A 25117-nucleotide genomic window follows, 5' to 3' on the forward strand; every position below is an offset into this window, starting at 1 on the left:
AGGGTATGAGGGGGTTGCCCAGCATGTTGGTGTTGCCATAGACAGACAGTAGTATTCGAAGAGAGAGACTATGAGTGTAATTCGTCTCGATCAACAGACATGTGCAATCTTACTGGCAAAGTAAGTTGAGTGTAATAAACTCAGTCAATAATATGTGCAGTGCCTAGTGAAAGTCTACACATCCCTTGCACAGCTATCACATTTTTGCTGCCTTAAAATGTAATCTAAAAGGGATTTACATTAGATGTTTTTCCTACATATCTACACAACCTGATCCATATGTTCAATGTGAAAGAAAAAGTAGAGAAAAAATTAACCCAGTTCCTACATTTGAATATAAAAATTGATTTTATTAATCTAAACAATGCTACATTTTATCTCTGGGACCCTCAGGATGACTAATCAGAGCAAGATTACTGACTGTAAGTACATTATTTACCTTCAGAGGTGAATGTATCAAACCAGTTACCGTGATAAAACATTTTGTGCACTCTCCTCAAACAACAGCATGGTATTTGTTCACTGTAATAGCTACTGTATATTGGACAGTTCAGTTAGATGAACAGGAATTTAAGCTTTCTGACCATATAAAGACATGTCTATGTCCCAGGAAATGTTCTTGTTACTTACAACATCATGCTAATCACATTAGCTCAACCATCCCAGTGGAAGGAAACCAATCCCATAGAGGTTATTAAGCTCATTTTTAATCATTTAGCAGATGGTCTTAGTACTGAGTACTGAGTTCATATGTTTTTTTACTGGTCCCCCATGGGAATGGAACCCACAACCTTGGCATTCCAAGCTCCATGCTCTACCAACTGGGCCACACAGGAATAGAAATTTGAACTCACTCTGTGTGCAATAATAGTGTTTAACATGATTCTTTAATTATTTAATGACCATCTCATCTCTGTACCCCACACATACAATTATCTGTAAGGACCCTCCGTCGAGCAGTGAATTTCAATCACAGATTCAACCACAAAGACCAGGGAGGTTTTCCAAAGCCTCACAAAGAAAGGCAGCTATTGGTAGGTAGGGGGAAAAACTGACATTGAAAATCCCTTTGAGCATGGGAAAGTTATTAATTACACTTTGGATGGTTATCAATACATCCAGTCACTACAAAGTTACAGACGTCCTTCCTAACTAAGATGCTGGAGAGTAAGGAAACCACTGAGGGATTTCACCATGAGGCCAATGGTGACTAAAACAGTTTCATAGTTTAATGGCTGTGATAGGAGAAAACTGAGGATGGATCAATAACATTGTAGTTCCTCCGCAACACTAACATAATCGATAGAGTGAAAAGAAGGAAATCTGTAAAGAATAAAAATATTCGAAAACATGCATTGTCTTTGCAACAAGGCACTAAAGTAATACTGCAAGAAATGTGGCAAAGCATTTAACCTTTTTTTCCAGTGCCTTCAGAAAGTATTCAGACCCTTTGACATTTTCCACATTTGTTACGTTCCAGCGTTATTCTAAAATTGATTAAAAACAACTGAGCAATAGGGAGAGACAGGCCTTGATCAGGGAGGTGACCAAGAACCCGATGGTCACTCTGACAGAGCTCTAGAGTTCCTCTGTGGAGATGGGAGTACCTTCCAGAAAGACAAACATCTTTGCACTCCACCAACCAGGCCTTTATGGCCTTTTACTACGGAAGCCACTCCTCAGTAAAAGGCACATGACAGCCTGCTTGGAGTTTGCCAAAAGGTACCTAATGTCTCTCAGACCATGAGAAACAAGATTATCTGGTCTGATGAAACTAAGATTGAACTACATTGCAAGGGAACACTTAAACAACACAATGTAACTCCAAGTCAATCACACTTCTGTGAAATCAAACTGTCCACTTAGGAAGCAACACTGATTGACAATAAATTTCACATGATGTTGTGCAAATGGAATAGACAACAGGTGGAAATTATAGGCAATTAGCAAGACCACAGACCACTTCTCAGTTCCTATGCTTCCTGGCTGATGTTTTGGTCACTTTTGAATGCTGGCGGTGCTTTCACTCTAGTGGTAGCGTGAGACGGAGTCTACAACCCACACAAGTGGCTCAGGTAGTGCAGCTCATCCAGGATGGCACATCAATGCGAGCTGTGGCAAGAAGGTTTGCTGTGTCTGTCAGCGTAGTGTCCAGAGCATGGAGGCGCTACCAGGAGACAGGCCAGTACATCAGGAGACGTGGAGGAGGCCGTAGGAGGGCAACAACCCAGCAGCAGGACCGCTACCTCCGCCTTTGTGCAAGGAGGAGCAGGAGGAGCACTGCCAGAGCCCTGCAAAATGACCTCCAGTTGTGCTTAAAGCCCTACACCGTGCAGGACGTTTGGCATTTACCAGAGAACACCAAGATTGGCAAATTCGCCACTGGCGCCCTGTGCTCTTCACAGATGAAAGCAGGTTCACACTGAGCACATGTGACAGACGTGACAGAGTCTGGAGACGCTGTGGAGAATGTTCTGCTGCCTGCAACATCCTCCAGCATGACCGGTTTGGCGGTGGGTCAGTCATGGTGTGGGGTGGCATTTCTTTGGGGGGCCGCACAGCCCTCCATGTGCTCGCCAGAGGTAGCTTGACTGCCATTAGGTACCGAGATGAGATCCTCAGACCCCTTGTGAGACCATGTGCTGGTGCGGTTGGCCCTGGGTTCCTCCTAATGCAAGACAATGCTAGACCTCATGTGGCTGGAGTGTGTCAGCAGTTCCTGCAAGAGGAAGGCATTGATGCTATGGACTGGCCCGCCCGTTCCCCAGACGTGAATCCAATTGAGCACATCTGGGACATCACGTCTCGCTCCATCCACCAATGCCACGTTGCACCACAGACTGTCCAGGAGTTGGCGGATGCTTTAGTCCAGGTCTGGGAGGAGATCCCTCAGGAGACCATCCGCCACCTCATCAGGAGCATGCCCAGGCGTTGTAGGGAGGTCATACAGGCACGTGGAGGCCACACACACTATTGAGCCTCATTTTGTCTTGTTTTAAGGACATTACATCAAAGTTCGATCAGCCTGTAGTGTGGTTTTCCACTTTAATTTTGAGTGTGACTTCAAATCCAGACCTCCATGGGTTGATAAATTGGATTTCCATTGATTATTTTTGTGTGATTTTGTTGTCAGCACATTCAACTATGTAAAGAAAAAAGTATTTAATAAGATTATTTCATTCATTCAGATCTAGGATGTGTTATTTTAGTGTTCCTTTTATTTTTTGGAGCAGTATATTTGGCCTGAACGCCAAGGGTCACGTCTGGAGGAAACCTGGCACCATCCCTACGGTGAAGCATTGTGGTGGTAGCATCACAATGTGGGGATGTTTTTCAGCAGCAGGGACTGGGAGGATCGAGGCAAAGATGAACGGAGCAAAGTACACAGAGATCCGTGATGAAAACCTGCTCAAGAGCGCTCAGGACCTCAGAAGGGGTCGAATGTTCACCTTCCAACTGGACAACAATCCTAAGAAAACAGACAAGACAACACAGGAGTGGCTTTGGGACAAGTCTCTGAATGTCCTTGAGTGGCACAGCCAGAGCCCAGACATGAACCTGATCAAACATCTCTTGAGAGACCTGAAAATAGCTGTGCAGCAATGCTTCCCATCCAACCTGACAGAGCTTGCGAGGATCTGCAGAGAAGAATGGGAGAACTTCCCAAATACTGGTGCACTAAGCTTGTAGCGTCCTACCCAAGAAGACTCAGTGCTGTAATCACTGGCAAAAGGTTCTTCAACATATTATTGAATAAAGTGTCTTAATTTTTACAATTGAAGTTGGAAGTTAACATACACATTAGCCAAATACATTTAAACTCAGTTTTTCACAATTCCTGACATCTAATCCTAGTAAAAATGGTCTGTTTAACCTCTTGTCGTTCGCCTAGGATAGGGGGCGCTACAGCGATTTTTGAAAAAAATTTGTGCCCATTTTAAACGGCCTCCTACTCAAACTCAGAAGCTAGGATATGCATATAATTAATACTTGTGGATAGAAAACACCCTAACGTTTCTAAAACTGTTTGAATGGTGTCTATGAGTATAACAGAACTCATATGGCAGTCAAAACCCCGAGACCGATCGTAACAGGAAGTGTAATTCTGAATTGCGGACTCAACTTCATCAGTTTGCCTGTAAATCACACAGTGAGCAATGGTTCATTGAGCACTTCCTATTGCTTCCACTAGATATCCCCAGTCTTTACAAAGTGATTTGAGCCTTCTACTGTGAAAACTGAATGAATGAGACGCAGTGGAACGTGGTCACACGGAGAGGGCCATCACCATTATGACGCCGGCGCCCCTGGCTACCCTCCCCTTTCGAAACGTTTTGAAACACAATGCAATCGTCCCCTTTGAATCTTATTGGAGCTCTGGTTGAAAAAGGCCCTAAAGATTTATGTTATACAACGCCTGACATGTTTGAACGAACCTAAATAAAAAAAAATGCATTTTTTCGAAAGTTGAGTCCCGCGCACGACGGAACTTTTGGTGCAGCCTTCAGAACGCGCTAACAAGAACAAGCTATTGGAACATAAAGGATTAACTTTTTCGAACGAAAATACATTTGTTGTGGACCTGGGTTTCCTAGAAGTGCTTTCTGATGAAGATAATCAAAGGTAAGGGATTATTGACAATAGTATACAAGACTAGATTTGATATGCGATTGTTCCAAGATGGCGCTGACCTGTAACGGTAGCCTATTTTCTGAGTATCGCATCCCCTTTTATCGCAAAGTGTGATTACCCAGTAAAGTTATTTTTAAATCTGGCATTACAGGTGCTTTCAAGAGATATTCATCTATAAATCTTAGAATGACAATATTACATTTTAAAAATGTTTTCAAATAGTAATTTAGTAAATTGTAGCGCTATTTCACCGGATGCATTTGAGGGAAAATAGTTAGTCAACGTTACGCTCCGATGTAAAATGCTGTTTTTATATATAAATATGAACTTTATCGAACAAAAGAATGCATGTATTGTGTAACATGATGTCCTAGGGGTGTCATCTGATGAAGATTGTCAAAGGTTAGTGCTGCATTTAGCTGTTTTTTGGTTATTTGTGATGCATGTGGTTGGTCGGAAAATGGCTATGTGGCTACTTTTACGATATACTCCTCTAACATAATCTAATGTTTTGCTTTTGCTGTAAAGCCTTTTTGAAATCGGACAACGTGGTTCGATTCAGGAGAGGTGTATCTATAAAACGATATAACATAGTCCTATATTTGAAAAAAATATGTATTAAATTTCGTTATGCTAATGGCGATAGGATTTTTCGCTGGATGTCCGTCCCCGACCAGGGGTTAAGGTCAGTTAGGATCACCTCGTTATTTTATTAAGAATGTGAAATGTCAGAATAATAGTAGAGAGAATTCATCACATTCCCAGTGGGTCAGACGTTTACATACACTCAATAGGTATTTGGTAGCATTGCCTTTAAATTGTATAACTTGGGTCAAATGTTTTGGGTAGCCTTCCACAAGATTCCCACAATAAGTTGGGTGAATTCTGGCCAATTCCTCCTGACAGAGCTGGTGTAACTGAGTCAGGTTTGAAGGCCTCCTTGCTTGCACACTCTTCAGTTCTGCCCACAAATTTTCTATCAGATTGAGGTCAGGGATTTGTGATGGCCACTCCAATACCTTGACTTTGTTGTCCTTAAGCCATTTTGCCACAACTTTGGAAGTATGCTTGGGGTCATTGCCCATTTGGAAGACCCATTTGCGACCAAGCTTTAACTTCCTGACTGATGTCTTGAGATGTTGCTTCAATATATTCACATAATATTCCCTCCACATGATGCCATCTATTTTGTGAAGTGCACCAGTCCCTGCTGCAGCAAAGCACCCCCACAACATGATGATGCCACTCCCGTGCTTCAAGGTTGGGATGGTGTTCTTCGGCTTGCACGATGGTCATTATGGCCAAACAGTTCTATTTTTGTTTCATCAGACCAGAGGACATTTCTCCAAAAAGTATGATCTTTGTCCCCATGTGCAGTTGCAAACCGTAGTCTGTTTTTTTTTGCCGTTTTTTTAGCAGTGGCTTCTTCCTTGCTGAGCGGCCTTTCAGGTTATGACGATATAGGACTCGTTTTACTGTGGATAAAAACACTTTTTCACCCGTTTCCTCCAGCATCTTCACAAGGTCCTTTGCTGTTGTTCTGGGATTGATTTGCACTTTTCGCACCAAATACATTCATCTCTAGGAGACAGAACGCGTCTCCTTCCTGAGCGGTATGGCGGCTGCGTGGTCCCATGGTATTTATACTTGCATACTATTGTTTGTACAGATGAACGTGGTGCCTTCAGGTGTTTGGAAATTGCTCCCAAGGATGAACCAGACTTGTGGAGGTCTACAATTTTCTTTCTGAGGTCTTGTCTGATTTCTTTTGATTTTCGCATTATGTCAAGCAAAGAGGCACTGAGTTTGAAGGTTTGCCTTGAAATACATCCACAGGTACACCTCCAATAGACTCAAATTATGTCAATTAGCCTATCAGAAGCCTCTAAAGTATGACATCATTTTCTGGAATTTTCCAAGCTGTTTAAAGGCACAGTCAACTTAGTGTATGTAAACTTCTGACTGGAATTGTGATACAGTGAATTATAAGTGAAATAATCTGTCTGTAAACAATTATTGGAAAAATTACTTGTGTCATGCACAAAGTAGATGTCCTAACCAACTTGCCAAAACTATAGTTTGTTAACAAGACATTTGTGGAGTGGTTGAAAAACTTGTAATGACTCCAACTTAAGTGTATGTAAACTTCCAACTTCAACTGTATATCATAGCATTGATAGTTTTTGAAACTACACTTGAAGAAACTTTTAAAGTTCTCGAAATGTTCCGGATTGACTGACAATCATGTCTTAAAGTATTGATAGACTGTCATTTCTCTTTGCTTATTTGCGCTGTTCTTGCTTTAAAAAGGAATTGGTATTTTACCAAATAGGACTATCTTCTGTATACCAACCCCACCTTGTCACAACACAACTGTGAACCAAGATGGCGTAGCAGTGCAGACGTGGTTTGTCGTCCTTTCGTTGACTTTTTGACTTTTTCATTTTTTTTGTATATATTCCAATTTATTTTATATCTCTTTTACCATTTTTTAATTAAATATACCTTCCGGTAACCCGCCTCACTCAGTGTGACACGGATCCGCAATTTATTTTAGACCTTATAGCCAAAACTTGCATCAGAGGCTAGCCAGCTACTTAGCTATTAGCTATTTAGTCATTGTTAGCCACTGCTAGCAACCTTTACCCTCTGCTCAGACACCAGCCGTTTTTTAGCCTGGATAATACCTGCCAGCCTCGGACCGTTTTTCTCCACTACAACGCCGGATTCCTGCCGTAAACCCTGGACCATTGATCATCACAGCTAGCTAGCTGCCACTGAGTGACCCAGCCCCAAAGCTAGCCCTGAGCCAGGCGAATCTCCGGGCCAGCAAACGTAATTACCACAACTACAATACCTCTTTCGCTATCTGGCTCGGTCCCTTCGTCAACACGGCGCCCCGCCGTACTGGTCCGCAGACGTAATTCCATCAGCTGTGCCTTCAACCGGCTTTTGCCGGACGTCGGAGCAGACGCTTCTACTTACCCCAGACTGCTAACTTTAAACGCCGTGTCTCCCACGTGCTAGCGTAGCAACGACTACCCCGCGGCTTCCCTGTTCCATCTATTGCTGTACACTGGACCCTATGATAACTTGGCTACATAGCTGATGCCTGCTGGACTGTTCATTTATCATGGTGCTCCACTTTGTTTACCTTTGTTTATCTGTCGGCCCTAGCCTCGAACTCAGGCCCTGTGTGTAGTTAACTGACCCTCTCTGCCCATTCATCGCCATTTTACCTGTTGTTGTTGTCTTAGCTGATTAGCTGTTGTTGTCTTACGCGTTGTTGTCTTAGCTAGCTCTCCCAATCAACACCTGTGATTGCTTTATGCCTCGCTTTATGTCTCTCTCAAATGTCAATTTGCCTTGTATACTGTTGTTTAGGATAATTATCATTGTTCTAGTTTACTGCGGAGCCACTAGTCCATCTCAGCATGCCTCAGATACATCTTTTGTCCCACCTCCCACACATGCGGTGACCCCAGTATAACCAGGGTGTCCAGAGATGCAACCTCTCTTATCATCACTCAGTGCCTGGGCTTACATCCATTGTACCCGCACCCCACCATACTCCTGTCTGCACATTATGCCCTGAATCTATTCTACCACGCCCAGAAATCTGCTCCTTTTATTCTCTGACCCCAATGCACCACACAACCAGTTTTGCTAGCATTTAGCCGTACCCTCATCCTACTCCTCCTCTGTTCCTCGGGTGATGTGGAGGCTAACCCAGGCCCTGCGTGTCCCCAGGCACTCTCATTTGTTGACTTCTGTAATCGAAAAAGCCTTGGTTTCATGCATGTTAACATCAGAAGCCTCCTCCCTAAGTTTGTTTTACTCACTGCTTTAGCACAGTCCGCCAACCCTGATGTCCTTGCAGTGTCTGAATCCTGGCTTAGGAAGGCCACCAACAATTTTGAGATTTCCATACCCAACTACAACATTTTCCGTCAAGATAGAACTGCCAAAGGGGGAGGAGTTGCAATCTACTGCAGAGATAGCTTGCAAAGTTCTGTCATACTTTCCAGGTCTATGCCAAAACAGTTTGAACTTCTAATTTTAAAAATGAATCTCTCCAGAAATAAGTCTCTCACTGTTGTCCCCTGTTATAGACCCCCTCAGCTCCCAGCTGTGCCCTGGACACCATATGTGAATTGGTTGCCCCCCATCTATCTTCAGAGTTTGTTCTGTTAGGTGACCTAAACTTGGATATGCTTAACACCCCAGCAGTCCTACAATCTAAGCTAGATGCCTTCAATCTCACAAAAATGATCAAGGAAACCACCAGGTACAACCCTAAATCTGTAAACATGGGCACCCTCATAGATATTATCCTGACCAACTTGCCCTCCAAATACTCCTCTGCTGTTTTCAATCAGGATCTCAGCGATCACTGCCTCATTGCCTGCATCCGCTATGGGTCCGCGGTCAAACGACCACCCATCATCACTATCAAACGCTCCCTAAAACACTTCAGCAAGCAGGCCTTTCTAATCAACCTGGCCCGGGTATCCTGGAAGGATATTGACCTTATCCCGTCAGTCGAGGATGCCTGGTCGTTCTTTAAAAGTAATTTCCTCACCATCTTAAATAAGCATGCCCCTTTCAAAAAAATGTAGAACTAAGAACAGATATAGCCCTTGGTTCACTCCAGACCTGACTGCCCTTGACCAGCACAAAAACATCCTGTGGCGGACTGCAATAGCATCGAATAGTCCCCACGATATGCAACTGTTCAGGGAAGTCAGGAATCAATACACAAAGTCAGTCAGGAAAGGAAAGGCTAGCTTTTTCAAGCAGAAATGTGCATCCTGTAGCTCTAACTCCAAAACGTTTTGGGACACTGTAAAGTCCATGGAGAACAAAAGCACCTCCTCCCAGCTGCCCACTGCACTGAGGCTAGGCAACACGGTCACCACCGATAAATCCATGATAATTGAAAAATTCTATAAGCATTACTCTACGGCTGGCCATGCTTTCCTCCTGGCTACCCCAACCCCGGCCAACAGCTACGCACCCCCCGCAGCTACTTGCCCGAGCCTCCACAGCTTCTCCTTCACCCAAATCCAGATCACAGATGTTCTGAAAGAGCTGCAAAACCTTGACCCGTACAAATCAGCTGGGCTAGACAATCTGGACCCTCTCTTTCTAAAATTATCCGCCGCCATTGTTGCAACCCCTATTACCAGTCTGTTCAAGATCTCTTTCGTATCGTCTGAGATCCCTAAAGATTGGAAAGTTGCCACGGTCATCCCCCTCTTCAAAGGGTTTGACACTCTAGACCCAAACTGTTATAGACCTAAATCCATCCTGCCCTGCCTTCCTAAAGTCTTCGAAAGCCAAGTTAATAAACAGACCACTGACCATTTCGAATCCCACCGTACTTCTCTGCTGTGCAATCCGGTTTCCGAGCTGGTCATGGGTGCACCTCAGCCACGCTCAAGGTACTAAACGATATCATAACCGCCATCGATAAAAGACAGTACTGTGCAGCCATCTTCATCGACCTGGCCAAGGCTTTCGACTCTGTCAATCACCGTTTTCTTATCGGCAGACTTAATAGCCTTGGTTTCTCAAATGACTGCCTCGCCTGGTTCACCAACTACTTTGCAGACAGAGTTCAGTGTGTCAAATCAGAGGGCCTGTTGTCCGGAACTCTGGCAGTCTCTATGGGGGTACCACAGGGGATAATTCTCGGGCCAACTCTTTTCTCTGTATATATCAACAATGTCGCTCTTGCTGCGGTTGATTCTCTGATCCACCTCTATGCAGATGACACCATTCTGTGTACATCTGACCCTTCTTTGGACACTGTGTTAACCTGTTAGGGCTAGGGGGCAGTATTGACACGGCTGGATAAAAAACATACCCGATTTAATCTGGTTACCACTCCTACCCAGTAACTAGAATATGCATATACTTATTACAAATGGATAGAAAACACCCTAAATTTTCTAAAACTGTTTGAATGGTGTCTGTGAGTATAACAGAACTCAAATGGCAGGTCAAAACCTGAGAGATTCCTTTACAGGAAGTGGCCTGTCTGACCATTTCTTGAACTTCTTTTCCATCTCTATCATTTACTAAGGATCTCTGCTCTAACGTGACACTTCCCACGTCGTCCATAGGCGCTCAGAGCCCGGGAAAAAACAGAATGTCGTCATTCCAGCCCCAGGCTGAAACACATTATCGCCTTTCTCAAGTGGCCGATCAAGGGACACTGGGCTTATGCGCGTGACCCGACCGCCCCCGCCTTTGGGATTTTTTCCTCTGTTTGCCGAAAAGGAGATTCCCTGTCGGAATATTATCGCTTTTCTACGAGAAAAATGGCGTAAAAATGGATTTTAAACAGCGGTTGACATGCTTCGAAGTACGGTAATGGAATATTTAGAATTTTATTGTCACGAATTGCGCCATGCGCGCGACACTTCTTTACTATTTCGGATAGTGTCTGGAACGCATGAACAAAACGCCGCTATTCGGATATAACGATGGATTATTTTGGACCAAACCAACATTTGTTATTGAAGTAGCAGTCCTGGGTGTGCATTCTGACGAAGACAACAAAAGGTAATCAAACTTTTATAATAGTAAATATGATTATGGTGAGTGCTAAACTTGCCGGGTGTCTAAATAGCGAGCCCGTGATGCCTGGGCTATGTACTGAGAATATTGCAAAATGTGCTTTCACCAAAAAGCTATTTTAAAATCGGACATATCGAGTGCATAGAGGAGGTCTGTATCTATAATTCTTAAAATAATTGTTATGCTTTTTGTGAACGTTTATCGTGAGTAATTTAGTAAAATGTTAGCGAATTCCCCGGAAGTTTGCGGGGGGTATGCTAGTTCTGAACGTCACATGCTAATGTAAAAAGCTGGTTTTTGATATAAATATGAACTTGATTGAACAAAACATGCATGTATTGTATAACATAATGTCCTAGGGTTGTCATCTGATGAAGATCATCAAAGGTGAGTGCTGCATTTAGCTGTCTTCTGGGTTTTGGTGACATTATATGCTGGCTTGAAAAATGGGTGTCTGATTATTTCTGGCTTGGTACTCTGCTGACATAATCTAATGTTTTGCTTTCGTTGTAAAGCCTTTTTGAAATCGGACAGTGTGGTTAGATTAACGAGAGTCTTGTCTTTAAATAGCTGTAAAATAGTCATATGTTTGAGAAATTGAAGTAATAGGATTTTTACGGTTTTGAAAATCGCGCCACAGGCTGCCAGTGGCTGTTACGTAGGTGGGACGCTAGCCCATAGAGGTTAACTAACCTCCAAACGAGCTTCAATGCTATACAACACTCCTTCCGTGGCCTCCAACTGCTCTTAAACGCTAGGAAAACCAAATGCATGGTTTTCAACCATTCGCTGCCTGCACCCGCCCGCCCGACTAGCATCACTACTCTGGACGGTTCTGACCTAAAATACGTGGACATCTACAAATACCTAGGTGTCTGGCTAGACTGTAAACTCTCCTTCCAGACTCATATTAAACATCTCCAATCCAAAATCAAATCTAGAATTGGCTTCCTATTTCACAACAAAGCCTCCTTCACTCATGCCACCAAACTTACCCTAGTAAAACTGACTATCCTACCGATCCTCGACTTTGGCGATGTCATCTACAAAATAGCTTCCAATACTCTACTCAGCAAATTGGATGTAGTCTATCACAGTGCCATCCGTTTTGTTACCAAAGCACCTTATACCACCCACCACTGCAACCTGTAGGTTCTAGTCGGCTGGCCCTCGCTACATATTCGTCACCAGACCCACTGGCTCCAGGTCATCTATAAGTCTATGCTAGGTAAAGCGTCTTATCTCAGCTCACTGGTCACGATAACAACACCCACCCGTAGCACACGCTCCAGCAGGTATATCTCACTGGACATCCCCAAAGCCAACACCTCTTTGGACGCCTTTCCTTCCAGTTCTCTGCTGCCTTCCCTGTAGCTCAGTTGGTAGAGCATGGTGTTTGCAACGCCAGGGTTGTGGGTTCGATTCCCACGGGGGGCCAGCACAGAAAAAAATGTATGAAATGTATGCATTCACTACTGTAAGTCGCTCTGGATAAGAGCGTCTGCTAAATGACTAAAATGTAAAATGTAAAAAATGGAACGAATTGCAAAAATCGCTGAAGCTGGAGACTTACATTTCCCTCACTAACTTTAAACATCAGCTATCTGAGCAGCTAACCGATCGCTGCAGCTGTACATAGTCCATCTGTAAATAGCCCACGAAATATACCTACCTCATCCCCATATTGTTTTTATTTACTTTGCTGCTGTTTTGCACACCAGTATCACTACTTACACACCATCATCTGCTCATCATCATCTGCTCATCTATCACTCCAGTGTTAATCTGCTAAATTGTAATTACTTTGCTACTATGGCCTATTTATTGCCTTACCCCCTCATGCCATTTGCACACACTGTATATAGACTTTCTTTTTTTCTATTGTGTTATTGACTGTACACTTGTTTATTCCATGTGTAACTCTGTGTTGTTGTTTCTGTCGCACTGCTTTGCTTTATCTTGGGCAGGTCGCAGTTGTAAATGAGAACTTGTTCTCAACTAGCTTACCTGGTTAAATATAGGTGAAATAAAATTTCAAAAATAAATAAAAAACTGATTGGCTCAAACGCATTAAGAAGGAAAGAAATTCCACAAATTAACTTTTAACAAGGCACACCTGTTAATTGAAATGCATTCCAGATGACTACCTCATGAAGCTGGTTGAGAGAATGCCAAGAGTGTGCAAAGGTGTCACCAAGGTAAAGGGTGGCTACATTTGAAGAATCTCAAATATAAAACATATTTTGATTTGTTTAACCTCTATGGGCTAGGTGGGACGCTTGCCACTGCCAGCCTGTGGCGCGATTTTCAAAACCTTAAAAATCCTATTACTTCAATTTCTCAAACATATGACTATTTTACAGCCATTTAAAGACAAGACTCTCGTTAATCTAACCACACTGTCCGATTTCAAAAAGGCTTTACAACGAAAGCAAAACATTAGATTATGTCAGCAGAGTACCAAGCCAGAAATAATCAGACACCCATTTTTCAAGCCAGCATATAATGTCACCAAAACCCAGAAGACAGCTAAATGCAGCACTCACCTTTGATGATCTTCATCAGATGACAACCCTAGGACATTATGTTATACAATACATGCATGTTTTGTTCAATCAAGTTCATATTTATATCAAAAACCAGCTTTTTACATTAGCATGTGACGTTCAGAACTAGCATACCCCCCGCAAACTTCTGGGGAATTCGCTAACATTTTACTAAATTACTCACGATAAACGTTCACAAAAAGCATAACAATTATTTTAAGAATTATAGATACAGACCTCCTCTATGCACTCGATATGTCCGATTTTAAAATAGCTTTTTGGTGAAAGCACATTTTGCAATATTCTAAGTACATAGCCCAGGCATCACGGGCTCGCTATTTAGACACCCGGCAAGTTTAGCACTCACCATAATCATATTTACTATTATAAAAGTTTGATTACCTTTTGTTGTCTTCGTCAGAATGCACACCCAGGACTGCTACTTCAATAACAAATGTTGGTTTGGTCCAAAATAATCCATCGTTATATCCGAATAGCGGCGTTTTGTTCGTGCGTTCCAGACACTATCCGAAATAGTAAAGAAGTGTCGCGCGCATGGCGCAATTCGTGACAATAAAAATCTAAATATTCCATTACCGTACTTCGAAGCATGTCAACCGCTGTTTAAAATCAATTTTTACGACATTTTTCTCGTAGAAAAGCGATAATATTCCGACAGGGAATCTCCTTTTCGGCAAACAGAGGAAAAAATCCCAAAGGCGGGGGCGGTCGGGTCACGCGCATAAGCCCAGTGTCCCTTGATCGGCCACTTGAGAAAGGCGATAATGTGTTTCAGCCTGGGGCTGGAATGACGACATTCTGTTTTTTCCCGGGCTCTGAGCGCCTATGGACGACGTGGGAAGTGTCACGTTAGAGCAGAGATCCTTAGTAAATGATAGAGATGGAAAAGAAGTTCAAGAAATGGTCAGACAGGCCACTTCCTGTAAAGGAATCTCTCAGGTTTTGACCTGCCATTTGAGTTCTGTTATACTCACAGACACCATTCAAACAGTTTTAGAAAATTTAGGGTGTTTTCTATCCATATGTAATAAGTATATGCATATTCTAGTTACTGGGTAGGAGTGGTAACCAGATTAAATCGGGTATGTTTTTTATCCAGCCGTGTCAATACTGCCCCCTAGCCCTAACAGGTTAACACTTTTTTACTACATGATTCCATATGTTTTATTGCATAGTTTTGATGTCTTCATTATTATTATACTATGTAGAAAATAGTAAAAATAAAGACAAACCCTTGAATGAGTAGGTGTGTCAAATCTTTTGACTGGTACTGTGTCTATATTTATTTTGATCCTGACAAACTCATCTTTCCCTGCCGGTGACAAGCATACACATAATATAATGCTGCCAATACATTACTTAAAAATACAGAGGGGTTCACTCTGTGATGTGTTTTATTGAATTTGTCCCAAACCTGAAGGCAAAAAGTGTATTTGTTTGCCATGTTGTCTTGCAGTATTACTTAAGGACCTTTTTGCAAACATAATGGATGATTTGAAATCGATTTGCTTTAATGCAGGCTTCCTTCTTTTCATGTTGTCATACTGGCCAGCAATGTGGAGTGAATGTCATATTGTTGATCCTTTTTGTGGTGGTAGCATTATGTTTTGGGTATGCTTGTCACTGGCTGGTGGCTGTAGAGTTTGAAAGGATCAAAAGAATAAGAAAGGAGCAAAGCACAGGTAAAAAGCTAGAGGAAAATGTGCCTCAGTCTTCTGAATACATGTTCTGAACCCTGGGATAAAGTTGTATTTTTCAGTTGGACAATTACACAAATGTTATGCCAAAGATAACAGAGTTGTTGAGTGTTCCTGAGGGGTCCATTCTCAGTCCTGACATTACAACTGCTTGAAAAGGTTTGAATATTGCCGTCCAATAATGATTCCCAACCAAATCTACCGAGCTTCAGCAATTTTGACAAAAAACAACGGATATACACTGAGTCTACAAAACATAAGGTACACCTTCCTAATATTGAGTTGCACCTTTTTTTGCCACGAGGACCTCTTTAATTCATCGGGGATGGACTCTACAATGTGTTGAAAGCTTTCCACAGGGATTCTGGCCCATGCCAACTCCAATGCTTCCCACAGTTGTGTTAAGTTGACTGGATGTCCTTTGGGTGTTGGACCATTGTTGATGCACATGTCAAACTGTTGAGCATGAAAAACCCATCAGTGTTGCAGTTCTTGACACACTCAAACCGGTGCGCCTGGCACCTACTACTATACCCTGTTCGAAGGCACTTAAATCTTGTGTTTTGCCCTTTCACCCTCTGAATGCCACACATACACAATCCATGTCTCAGTTGTCTCGAGGCTTAAAAATCCTTATTTAACCTATCTCCTCCCATTAATCTACACTGAGGTAGATTTAACTAGGGAAATCAATAAGGGATCATAGCTTTCACCTGGGAAAAATCAAATTGAATCAATTTTTAGATAACATTTTAAGGCAGCAAAATGTGACAATTCTGACAGGGGTGTGTAGACTTTCACTAGACACTGTATTTGTATGATAGATGTATGTGTCCTGAAGTGTGTGTTGTTGGTGTCTGGAAAGTGTACAAATTGTGAGTAGTCTAGGTCAGTGGTTTTTAACCTGTGTACCGCGACACACTGGTGTGACTTGAGGAACTCTCAGGTGTGCCGCAAAACTTTTCCTAATTTTGATACTTTTTTGGAACACTCTTATAACACTTATAAATGTGACCTGTGGAATGAACATGGGATTTTGACTTGGGAGCACCAGTACCACTTTCAGTCATGGCCAAAAGTTTTGAGAATGACACAAATATTAATTTCCACAAAGTATGCAGCTTCAGTGTCTTTAGATATTTTTGTCAGATGTTACTATGGAATACTGAAGTATAATTACCAGCATTTCATAAGTGTCAAAGACTTTTATTGACAATTACATGAAGTTGATGCAAAGAGTCAATATTTGCAGTGTTGACCCTTCTTTTTCAAGACCTCTGCAATCCGCCCTGGCATGCTGTCAATTAAATTCTGGGCCACATCCTGACTGATGGCAGCCCATTTTTGCATAATCAATGCTTGGAGTTTGTCAGAATTTGTTTAGTTTTTTTGTCCACCCACCTCTTGACCACAAGTTCTCAATGGGATTAAGGTCTGGGGAGTTTCCTGGCCATGGACCAAAAATACCAATGTTTTGTTCCCCGAGCCACTTAGTTAGCACTTTTGCCTTATGGCAAGGTGCTCCGTCATGCTGGGAAAAGGCATTGTTCGTCACCAAACTGTTCCTGGATGGTTGGGAGAAGTTGCTCTCTGAGGATGTGTTGGTACCATTCTTTATTCATGGCTGTGTTCTTAGGCAAAATTGTGAGTGAGCCCACTCCCTTGGCTGAGAAGCAACCCCACACATGAATGGTCTCAGGATGCTTTACTGTTGGCATGACACAGGACTGATGATAGCACTCACCTTGTCTTCTCCGGACAAGCTTTTTTCCAGATGCCCCAAACAATCGGAAAGGGGATTCATCAGAGAAAATGACTTTACCCCAGTCCTCAGCAGTCCAATCCCTGTACCTTTTGCAGAATATCAGTCTGTCCCTGATGTTTTTCCTGGAGAGAAGTGGCTTCTTTGCTGCCCTTCTTGACACCAGGTCATCCTCCAAAAGTCTTCGCCTCACTGTGCGTGCAGATGCACTCACACCTGCCTGCCGCCATTCCTGAGCAAGATCTTTACTGGTGGTGCTCCGATCCCGCAGCTGAATCAACTTTAGGAGACGGTCTTGGCGCTTGCTGGACTTTCTTGGGCGCCCTGAAGCCTTCTTCACAACAATTGAACCGCTCTCCCTGAAGTTCTTGATGACACGATAAATGCTTGATTTAGGTGCAATCTTACTGGCAGCAATATCCTTGCCTGTGAAGCCCTTTTTGTGCAAAGCAATGATGACGGCATGTGTTTCCTTGCAGGTAACCATGGTTGACAGAGGAAGAACAATGATTCCAAGCACCACCCTCGTTTTGAAGCTTCCAGTCTGTTATTCGAACTCAATCAGCATGACAGAGTGATCTCCAGCCTTGTCCTCGTCAACACTCGCACCTGTGTTAACCTGTTAGGGCTAGGGGGCAGTATTGACACGGCTGGATAAAAAACGTACCCGATTTAATCTGGTTACTACTCCTGCCCAGTAACTAGAATATGCATATAATTATTGGCTTTGTATAGAAAACACTCCAAAGTTTCTAAAACTGTTTGAATGGTGTCTGTGAGTATAACAGAACACAAATGGCAGGTCAAAACCTGAGAAGATTCTGTACAGGAAGTACCCTGTCTGACCATTTCTTGGCCTTCTTTGCCATCTCTATCCATTACAAAGGATCTCTGCTGTTACGTGACACTTCCTACGGCTCACATGGGCTCTCAGAAGGCGGCAAAAAGCTGAATCGTGGCTTTGCAGGCTCTGGCTGAAACAAAGTAGCACGTTTGGGTAGTGGCTGGTTACAGTACTGTGAGACTCAGGCTTGTGCCCGCGTCGACAGAATGCTTTGTTTTCTTTCCTCTGTTTACCTAAACGGAGATTCCCGGTCGGAATATTATCGCTTTTTTACGAGAAAAATGGCATAAAAATGGATTTTAAACAGCGGTTGACATGCTTCGAAGTACGGTAATGGAATATTTAGATTTTTTTTGTCACGAATTGCGCCATGCTCGTAACCCTGATTTACCATTTCGGATAGTGTCTGGAACGCACGAACAAAACGCCGCTATTTGGATATAATGATGGATTATTTTGGACCAAACCAACATTTGTTATTGAAGTAGCAGTCCTGGGAGTGCATTCTGACGAAGACAACAAAGGTAATCAAACTTTTGCAATAGTAAATCTGACTTTGGTCAGGGCTAAACTTGGTCGGTGTCTAAATGGCTAGCCGTGATGGCTGGGCTATCTACTGAGAATATTGCAAAATGTGCTTTCACCGAAAAGCTATTTTAAAATCGGACACCTCGATTGCACAAAAGAATTCTGTATCTATAATTCTTAGAAAAATTGTTATGTTTTTTGTGAACGTTTATCGTGAGTAATTTAGTAAATTGTTAGTAAATTCCCCGGAAGTTTGCGGGGGGTATGCTAGTTCTGAACGTCACATGCTAATGTAAAAAGCTGGTTTTTGATATAAATATGAACTTGATTGAACAAAACATGCATGTATTGTATAACATAATGTCCTAGGTGTGTCATCTGATGAAGATCATCAAAGGTTAGTGCTGCATTTAGCTGTCTTCTGGGTTTTTGTGACATTATATGCTAGCTTGAAAAATGGGTGTCTGATTATTTCTGGCTGGGTACTCTGCTGACATAATCTAATGTTTTGCTTTCGTTGTAAAGCCTTTTTGAAATCGGACGATGTGGTTAGATTAACGAGAGTCTTGTCTTTAAAATGCTGTAAAATAGTCATATGTTTGAGAAATTGAAGTAATAGCATTTCTAAGGTATTTGAAAATCGCGCCACGGGATTCAACTGGCTGTTGCGTAGGTGGGACGAATTCGTCCCGCCTAGCCCAGAGAGGTTAACGAAAGAATCACTGACATGATGTCAGCTGGTCCTTTTGTGGCAGGGCTGAAATGCAGTGGAAATGTTTTTGGGGGATTCAGTTCATTTGCATGGCAAAGAGGGACTTTGCAATTAATTGCAATTTATCTGATCACTCTTCATAACATTCTGGAGTATATGCAAATTGGCATCATACAAACTGAGGCAGCAGACTTTGTGAAAATTAATATTTGTGTCATTCAAAACTTTTGGCCACGACTGTAGACAATACATTGAATGGCACACATGGTTGCATCTGTATCGTTGTTTCAAGTCTGATGCGCTGGAGCTGTTATTACATTTGTATCATTTGAGGGGCACACAACAAGCATGGTCTTTAGTATAATTTCACTTCTCCTTGAGAACCCTTTGCACAGGCAAGTCTGACAAGGCTTAGCAGTACCACAGCCTCGACCAAAGAAACAAACGGAGCATGGCTTTGTGTTTATGGTTGCACCTTTACAATGCCAAAAACCTCTCATCTCTAGACTTTTCCGTTCAAAAGTAAGATCTATTTTACTGGAGCTACCAGAGTTTTTCTTTCTATTGGAGATTTGCAGGCCGCTTTTAAATGGTTCCGCACAAATTAAACATGAGTAAGGAACTATGAAAATAGTTTAAATAAACCCTATTTATTCAATGAATTAATTTTTTTGACAGAAAATGGATTATTTGCAGTATGGATCAGATTACCACTAAATAAATGATTAGGAAAAGTTTAGGTGTACCACAGAATGTTTTATCCCATCAAGGTGTGCCACGTTTAAGAAAGGGTTGGGAACCAATGGTCTAGGTTTATGTTATAGACAAGTAGAAAATAGTTGGTAGTGAGTGCTACTACTTTCCTAATGTTAAGGAAAGGTACAGACAGTAGTGTTTGTTGAATGAGACCACAAGTCTATGATAATGTGTGTATTGTCTTGGTAGATGTGTTGGTTGTGAAGTGTGTGTTGATTTTGTCTGAAAAGAGCAGGTATATATTATCAGTAGCCTACGTAGTTTAGGTGTGTATAACACTATGTGATGTATTGATGTGTATAAGACTGTCCTCCTTTCCATGAACAGTAAAACACAGTGTCATCGTTGATCAAGGCTTAAATAACAGTAAATTCATGTGTAGACATTACGGTAATCAAATATTCAATTATTCAGATAGGAAGTTAAGCAGTGTTTATCTAATTGTGAAACATGGCCCACTGCATGTTCATACACACAAACACACAAATACACAAACATGCACACAGAGAGACGTTCATTTGAAAACACACATAACAACAAATGCTTTTTCAGCATTCTCACAATATATAGACAAGGACACAGACACAAAAAGGACACAGAAAGGGAGGATTGACAGAAAGATTTGACAAGGTTTTATTTTCTAGGCTTCTGTTTTGATTGGATGACTTTCAGTAGGATAGGCCTTCTATTTTTAGTTAGACTACTTTTTCGAAGAATTGGGGAGTGAGAATGAAGAAGGCTGGGTAGCTTAGTTCTGATTCGTGCAAATGGTTGAGTGACCTGTCATAGTGTGTGTGTGTGTGTGTGTGTGTGTGTGTGTGTGTGTGTGTGTGTGTGTGTGTGTGTGGTGTGTGTATGTTTGTGTGTGTGCATGTTGTTTGTGTATTGTGTGTGTAGCATGTCACTTCTGAAGCGTCATATGCTGCCTCCCCAGTAGAGAGATACATATGTATACATCAATGTGACATGTTCAAGAATGGTTGATCACTCGTAAAGAGATATAAGAAAAGTAAAAACTTGTTCAATAACCAACAGCATACACAAACACATAGTGCTCTCAATAAACATTCCACAAACAGTACCAGTCAAAACTTTGGACACACCTACTCATTCAAGGGTTTTTCTTTATTTTTACTATTTTCTACTTTTTAGAATAATAGCGAAGACATCAAAACTATAAAAATAACACATATGGAATCATGTAGTAATCAAAAAAGTATATTTTAGATTCTTGAAAGTAGCCACCCTTTGCCTTGATGATAGCTTTGCACACTCTTGGCATTCTCTCAACCAGCTTCATGAGGTAGTCACTTGGAATGCTTTTCCAACAGGCTTGAAGGAGTTCTCAAATATGCAGAGCACTTGTTGGCTGTCTTTCCTTTACTCTGCAGTCCAACTCACCCAAACCATCTCAATTGGGTTGAGGTCATGTGATTGTGGAGGCCAATTCATCTGATGCAGCACTCCATCACTCTCCTTCTTGGTCAAATAGCTTGGCTTACACAGCCTGGAGGTGTGTTTTGGGTCATTGTCCTGTTGAAAAACAAATGATAGTCCCACTAAGTGCAAACCAGATGGGATGGCGTATCGCTGCAGAATGCTGTGGTAGCTGGTTAAGGGTGCCTTGAACTCTAAATAAATCACAGACAGACAGCAAAGCACCCCCACACCATCACACCTCCTCCTCCATGCTTCACAGTGGAAACCACACATGCAGAGATCATCCGTTCACCTACTCTGCGTCTCACAAAGACACGGCGGTTGGAACCAAAAATCTCAAATTTGGACTAATCAAGGACAGATTTCCACCGGTCTAATGTCCACTGCTCGTGTTTCTTGGCCCAAACAATTCTCTTCTTCTTATTGGTGTCCTTTAGTAGTGGTTTCTTCGCAACAATCCAACCATGAAGGCCTGATTCACACAGTCTCCTCTGAACTGTTTATGTTGAGATGTGTCTGTTACTTGAACTCTGTGAAGCATTTATTTGGGCTTCAATTTCTGAGGCTGGTAACTCTAATGAACTTGTACTCTGCAGCAAATGCATTCCAGGTGACTACCTCATGAAGTTGGTTGAGAGAATGCCAAGAATGTGCAAAGCTGTCATCAAGGCAAAGGGCAGCTACTTTGAAGAATCTAAAATATTAAATATATTTTGAATTGTTTAACACTTTTTTGGTTACTATATGATTCCATGTGTGTTATTTCAGAATTTGTCTTCACTGATGTCTTCACTATGATTCTACAATGTAGAACATAGTAAAAGTAAAAAAAAACCTGGAATGAGTAGGTTTGTCCAAACTTTTGACTGGTACTGTATGTTGTGTATACATACAGTGTTGCAGAAAAGCATTTGCCCCCTTTGGGATTTTCAAAATTTTAGCATATTTGTTATTAGATTTTGTAATCAACCAAAACCTAATATTAGATAAAGGGAACCTGAGTGAACAAATAACACAACAATTACAACATTATTTAATTTATTTCATAAACAAAGTTATGCAACTGATCAACAATTACAGGAAGCGTTCTTTGCGGTCATTGCAGTTAAGGTTGCACAAACAGTCATTGAGTGTAAGGGGGCAATTACTTTTTCACACAGGGGAATTGGGTGTTGCATATCTTTGTTAATTAAATAAATACAAATAATAGATATATTTTTTGTTATTTGTAAACTTAGGTTCCCTTTATCTAATATTAGGTTTTGGATGAAGATCTGATAGCATTCAGTATCAAAAGTATGCAAAAATAGAGAAAATCAGAAATGGGCAAATGCTTTTTCATGGCCCTGTATATACATACATCAAACATGAAATGAGTCACGTTTGGTCATTTTTAGAAGTAGAAACTGCACATCTGCTAGGGGTTTGGGAACTGACGGTGCTGCCAGGGAGAAAAGCAGGTAAAATGCAGGGTAAAAGACAGTTAGAACAGTTAAAATGCCAGGCATAGGTCAAAGTGCTGGTCAATGTATAGAAAAGTGTCAGGTTATAGCATAGATGGTCATAGAGGTAAAAGAAAAGGGAAGATGGAAGGTGCCAGTTATGGACCATATCAAAGTCCAGGTTAAGGGCCAACTAAAGGCACAGGAGGAGGTAAGGTCAAAGTGCAGTGGTACGGTTCCAGTAAATTGGAAGTTTCAGTTAGTGTACAAAGGGAAGGGCTTAGCTGAAGTAAGTAAGGGCCAGCTAAATTAAGGAGGGCCAGGTAGGTATAGTGGTAAAAGTAAAAAGAGGAGGGAGGAAGAAAGCTTTCCCTGGCTCCTTGTCCTGAGATGTAAACAGATTATTATATCACTGAGGTTTGATGTCTGTATATATGAGTATACCAATCAACTTGAAATTCCACAGGATGAAGATGTCTCCACAAACACAAAACACAAATAAGCAGAGTGCCCCTGGATAAATGCAATACAGACGAGACAAAACAGCTACATAGTGGTGGGACAGGTGATAGGGGGACGGGGCTACGGGGTGAGGAAAATACGATTTGGGGATGGGGTCAGACAGCCGACACACAGGTGAACACAGAGAGACACGGACAAGGGCCCCACATGGGCTCACAAGCACTTTCTTTCTAGCTTGCTCTCTTATTCTGTGGTGGCATGCGGCGGTACCTGACTATAGCCTGGCTGGGGCTCGGAGGGCTGGTGCTGGGGCGTCCCGCACGGGGAAGGAACCCCCGATGTAGAGGCTGACCGGCCCAGCTTACACACAGCTTTGGATTCTGTAGGGAGACATGCTCAGTCAGTTAGAATGTACAGTATGTTGTTGCGAGGGATGTTGTGAGGACCTGTGTTGTAAGGACCGATAGTGTTATCAGGACCTACATACACATTTGCCCTGTCCTTCGTTTAACTGTGCTTTAGCCGTCAAAAGGAGTTAAAACCCAAATAATTAAACACAATTCTTTCGGTTAGCTAACCTTGACTGCTCTGTCCTCAGCACCTGCGTTTTATTAACTTCATCTCAGTTGCAATGAATGTCAGAAATGCATAGTAGTCACACAAGTTGCATTTCAGTTGCATATGACTTTAACCAACTCAACAGTAAATTCTAGAAGAGATCAATCTTAATTTACAGTGCATTCGGAAAGTATTAAGAACCCTTGACATTTTCCAAATGTTGTTAACTTCTTTGAGATAGGGGGCAGTATTTTCACGGCCGGATAAAAAACGTACCCGATTTAATCTGGTTACTACTCCTGCCCAGAAACTAGAATATGCATATAATATTAGTAGATTTGGATAGAAAACATTCTAAAGTTTCTAAAACTGTTTGAATGGTGTCTGTGAGTATAACAGAACTCATATGGCAGGCCAAAACCTGAGAAGATTCCATGCAGGAAGTGCCCTGTCTGACAATTTGTTGTCCTTCTGTTACATCTCTATCGAAATTACAGCATCTGTGCTGTAACGTGACACTTTCTAAGGCTTCCATTGGCTCTCTAAAGCCGCCAGAAAGTGGAATGGGGTGTCTGCTGTCTCTGGGCAAAGTATAGGAGCAGAGTTTGTAAATGGTCAGCCTGGGGACAGTGAGACTGGAGATGCGAGGTCACGAGAACTCGCCATGTTTTTCTTTCTCTCTTTGAATGAATACAACGTTGCCCGGTTGGAATATTATTGCTATTTTACGAGAAAAATAGCATAAAAATGAATTTTAAACAGCGTTTGACATGCTTCTAAGTATGGTAATGGAATATTTTGAATTTTTTTGTCACGAAATGCGCTTGCGCGTTAACCTTTGGATAGTGACCTGAACGCACGAACAAAACAGAGGTATTTCGATATAACTATGGATTATTTGGAACCAAAACAACATTTGTTGTTGAAGTAGAAGTCCTGGGAGTGCATTCTGACGAAGAACAGCAAAGGTAATCAAATTTTTCTAATAGTAGTAATCTGGTTACTACTCCTGCCCAGTAACTAGAATATGCATATAATTATTGGCTTTGGATAGAAAACACCCCAAAGTTTCTAAAACTGTTTGAATGGTGTCTGTGAGTATAACAGAATCCAAATGGCAGGTCAAAACCTG

General features: G+C 41.9%; 1 protein-coding gene across 1 annotated transcript in view; it reads right to left on the reverse strand.

Moving 5' to 3' along the window:
- nyap2a (neuronal tyrosine-phosphorylated phosphoinositide-3-kinase adaptor 2a) overlaps positions 1-25117 on the reverse strand; it is a 155546-nt gene that overhangs the window by 12034 nt on the left and 118395 nt on the right. Inside the window, exon 6 of the mRNA XM_045724307.2 lies at positions 23698-23807. Coding sequence (XP_045580263.2) covers positions 23698-23807 — 110 coding nt within the window. The remainder of the gene's footprint in view (positions 1-23697; positions 23808-25117) is intronic.

Source organism: Salmo salar, chromosome 09 (genome assembly GCF_965601325.2).
Source record: "Salmo salar chromosome 09, fSalSal1, whole genome shotgun sequence".
Classification (NCBI taxonomy): domain Eukaryota; kingdom Metazoa; phylum Chordata; class Actinopteri; order Salmoniformes; family Salmonidae; genus Salmo; species Salmo salar.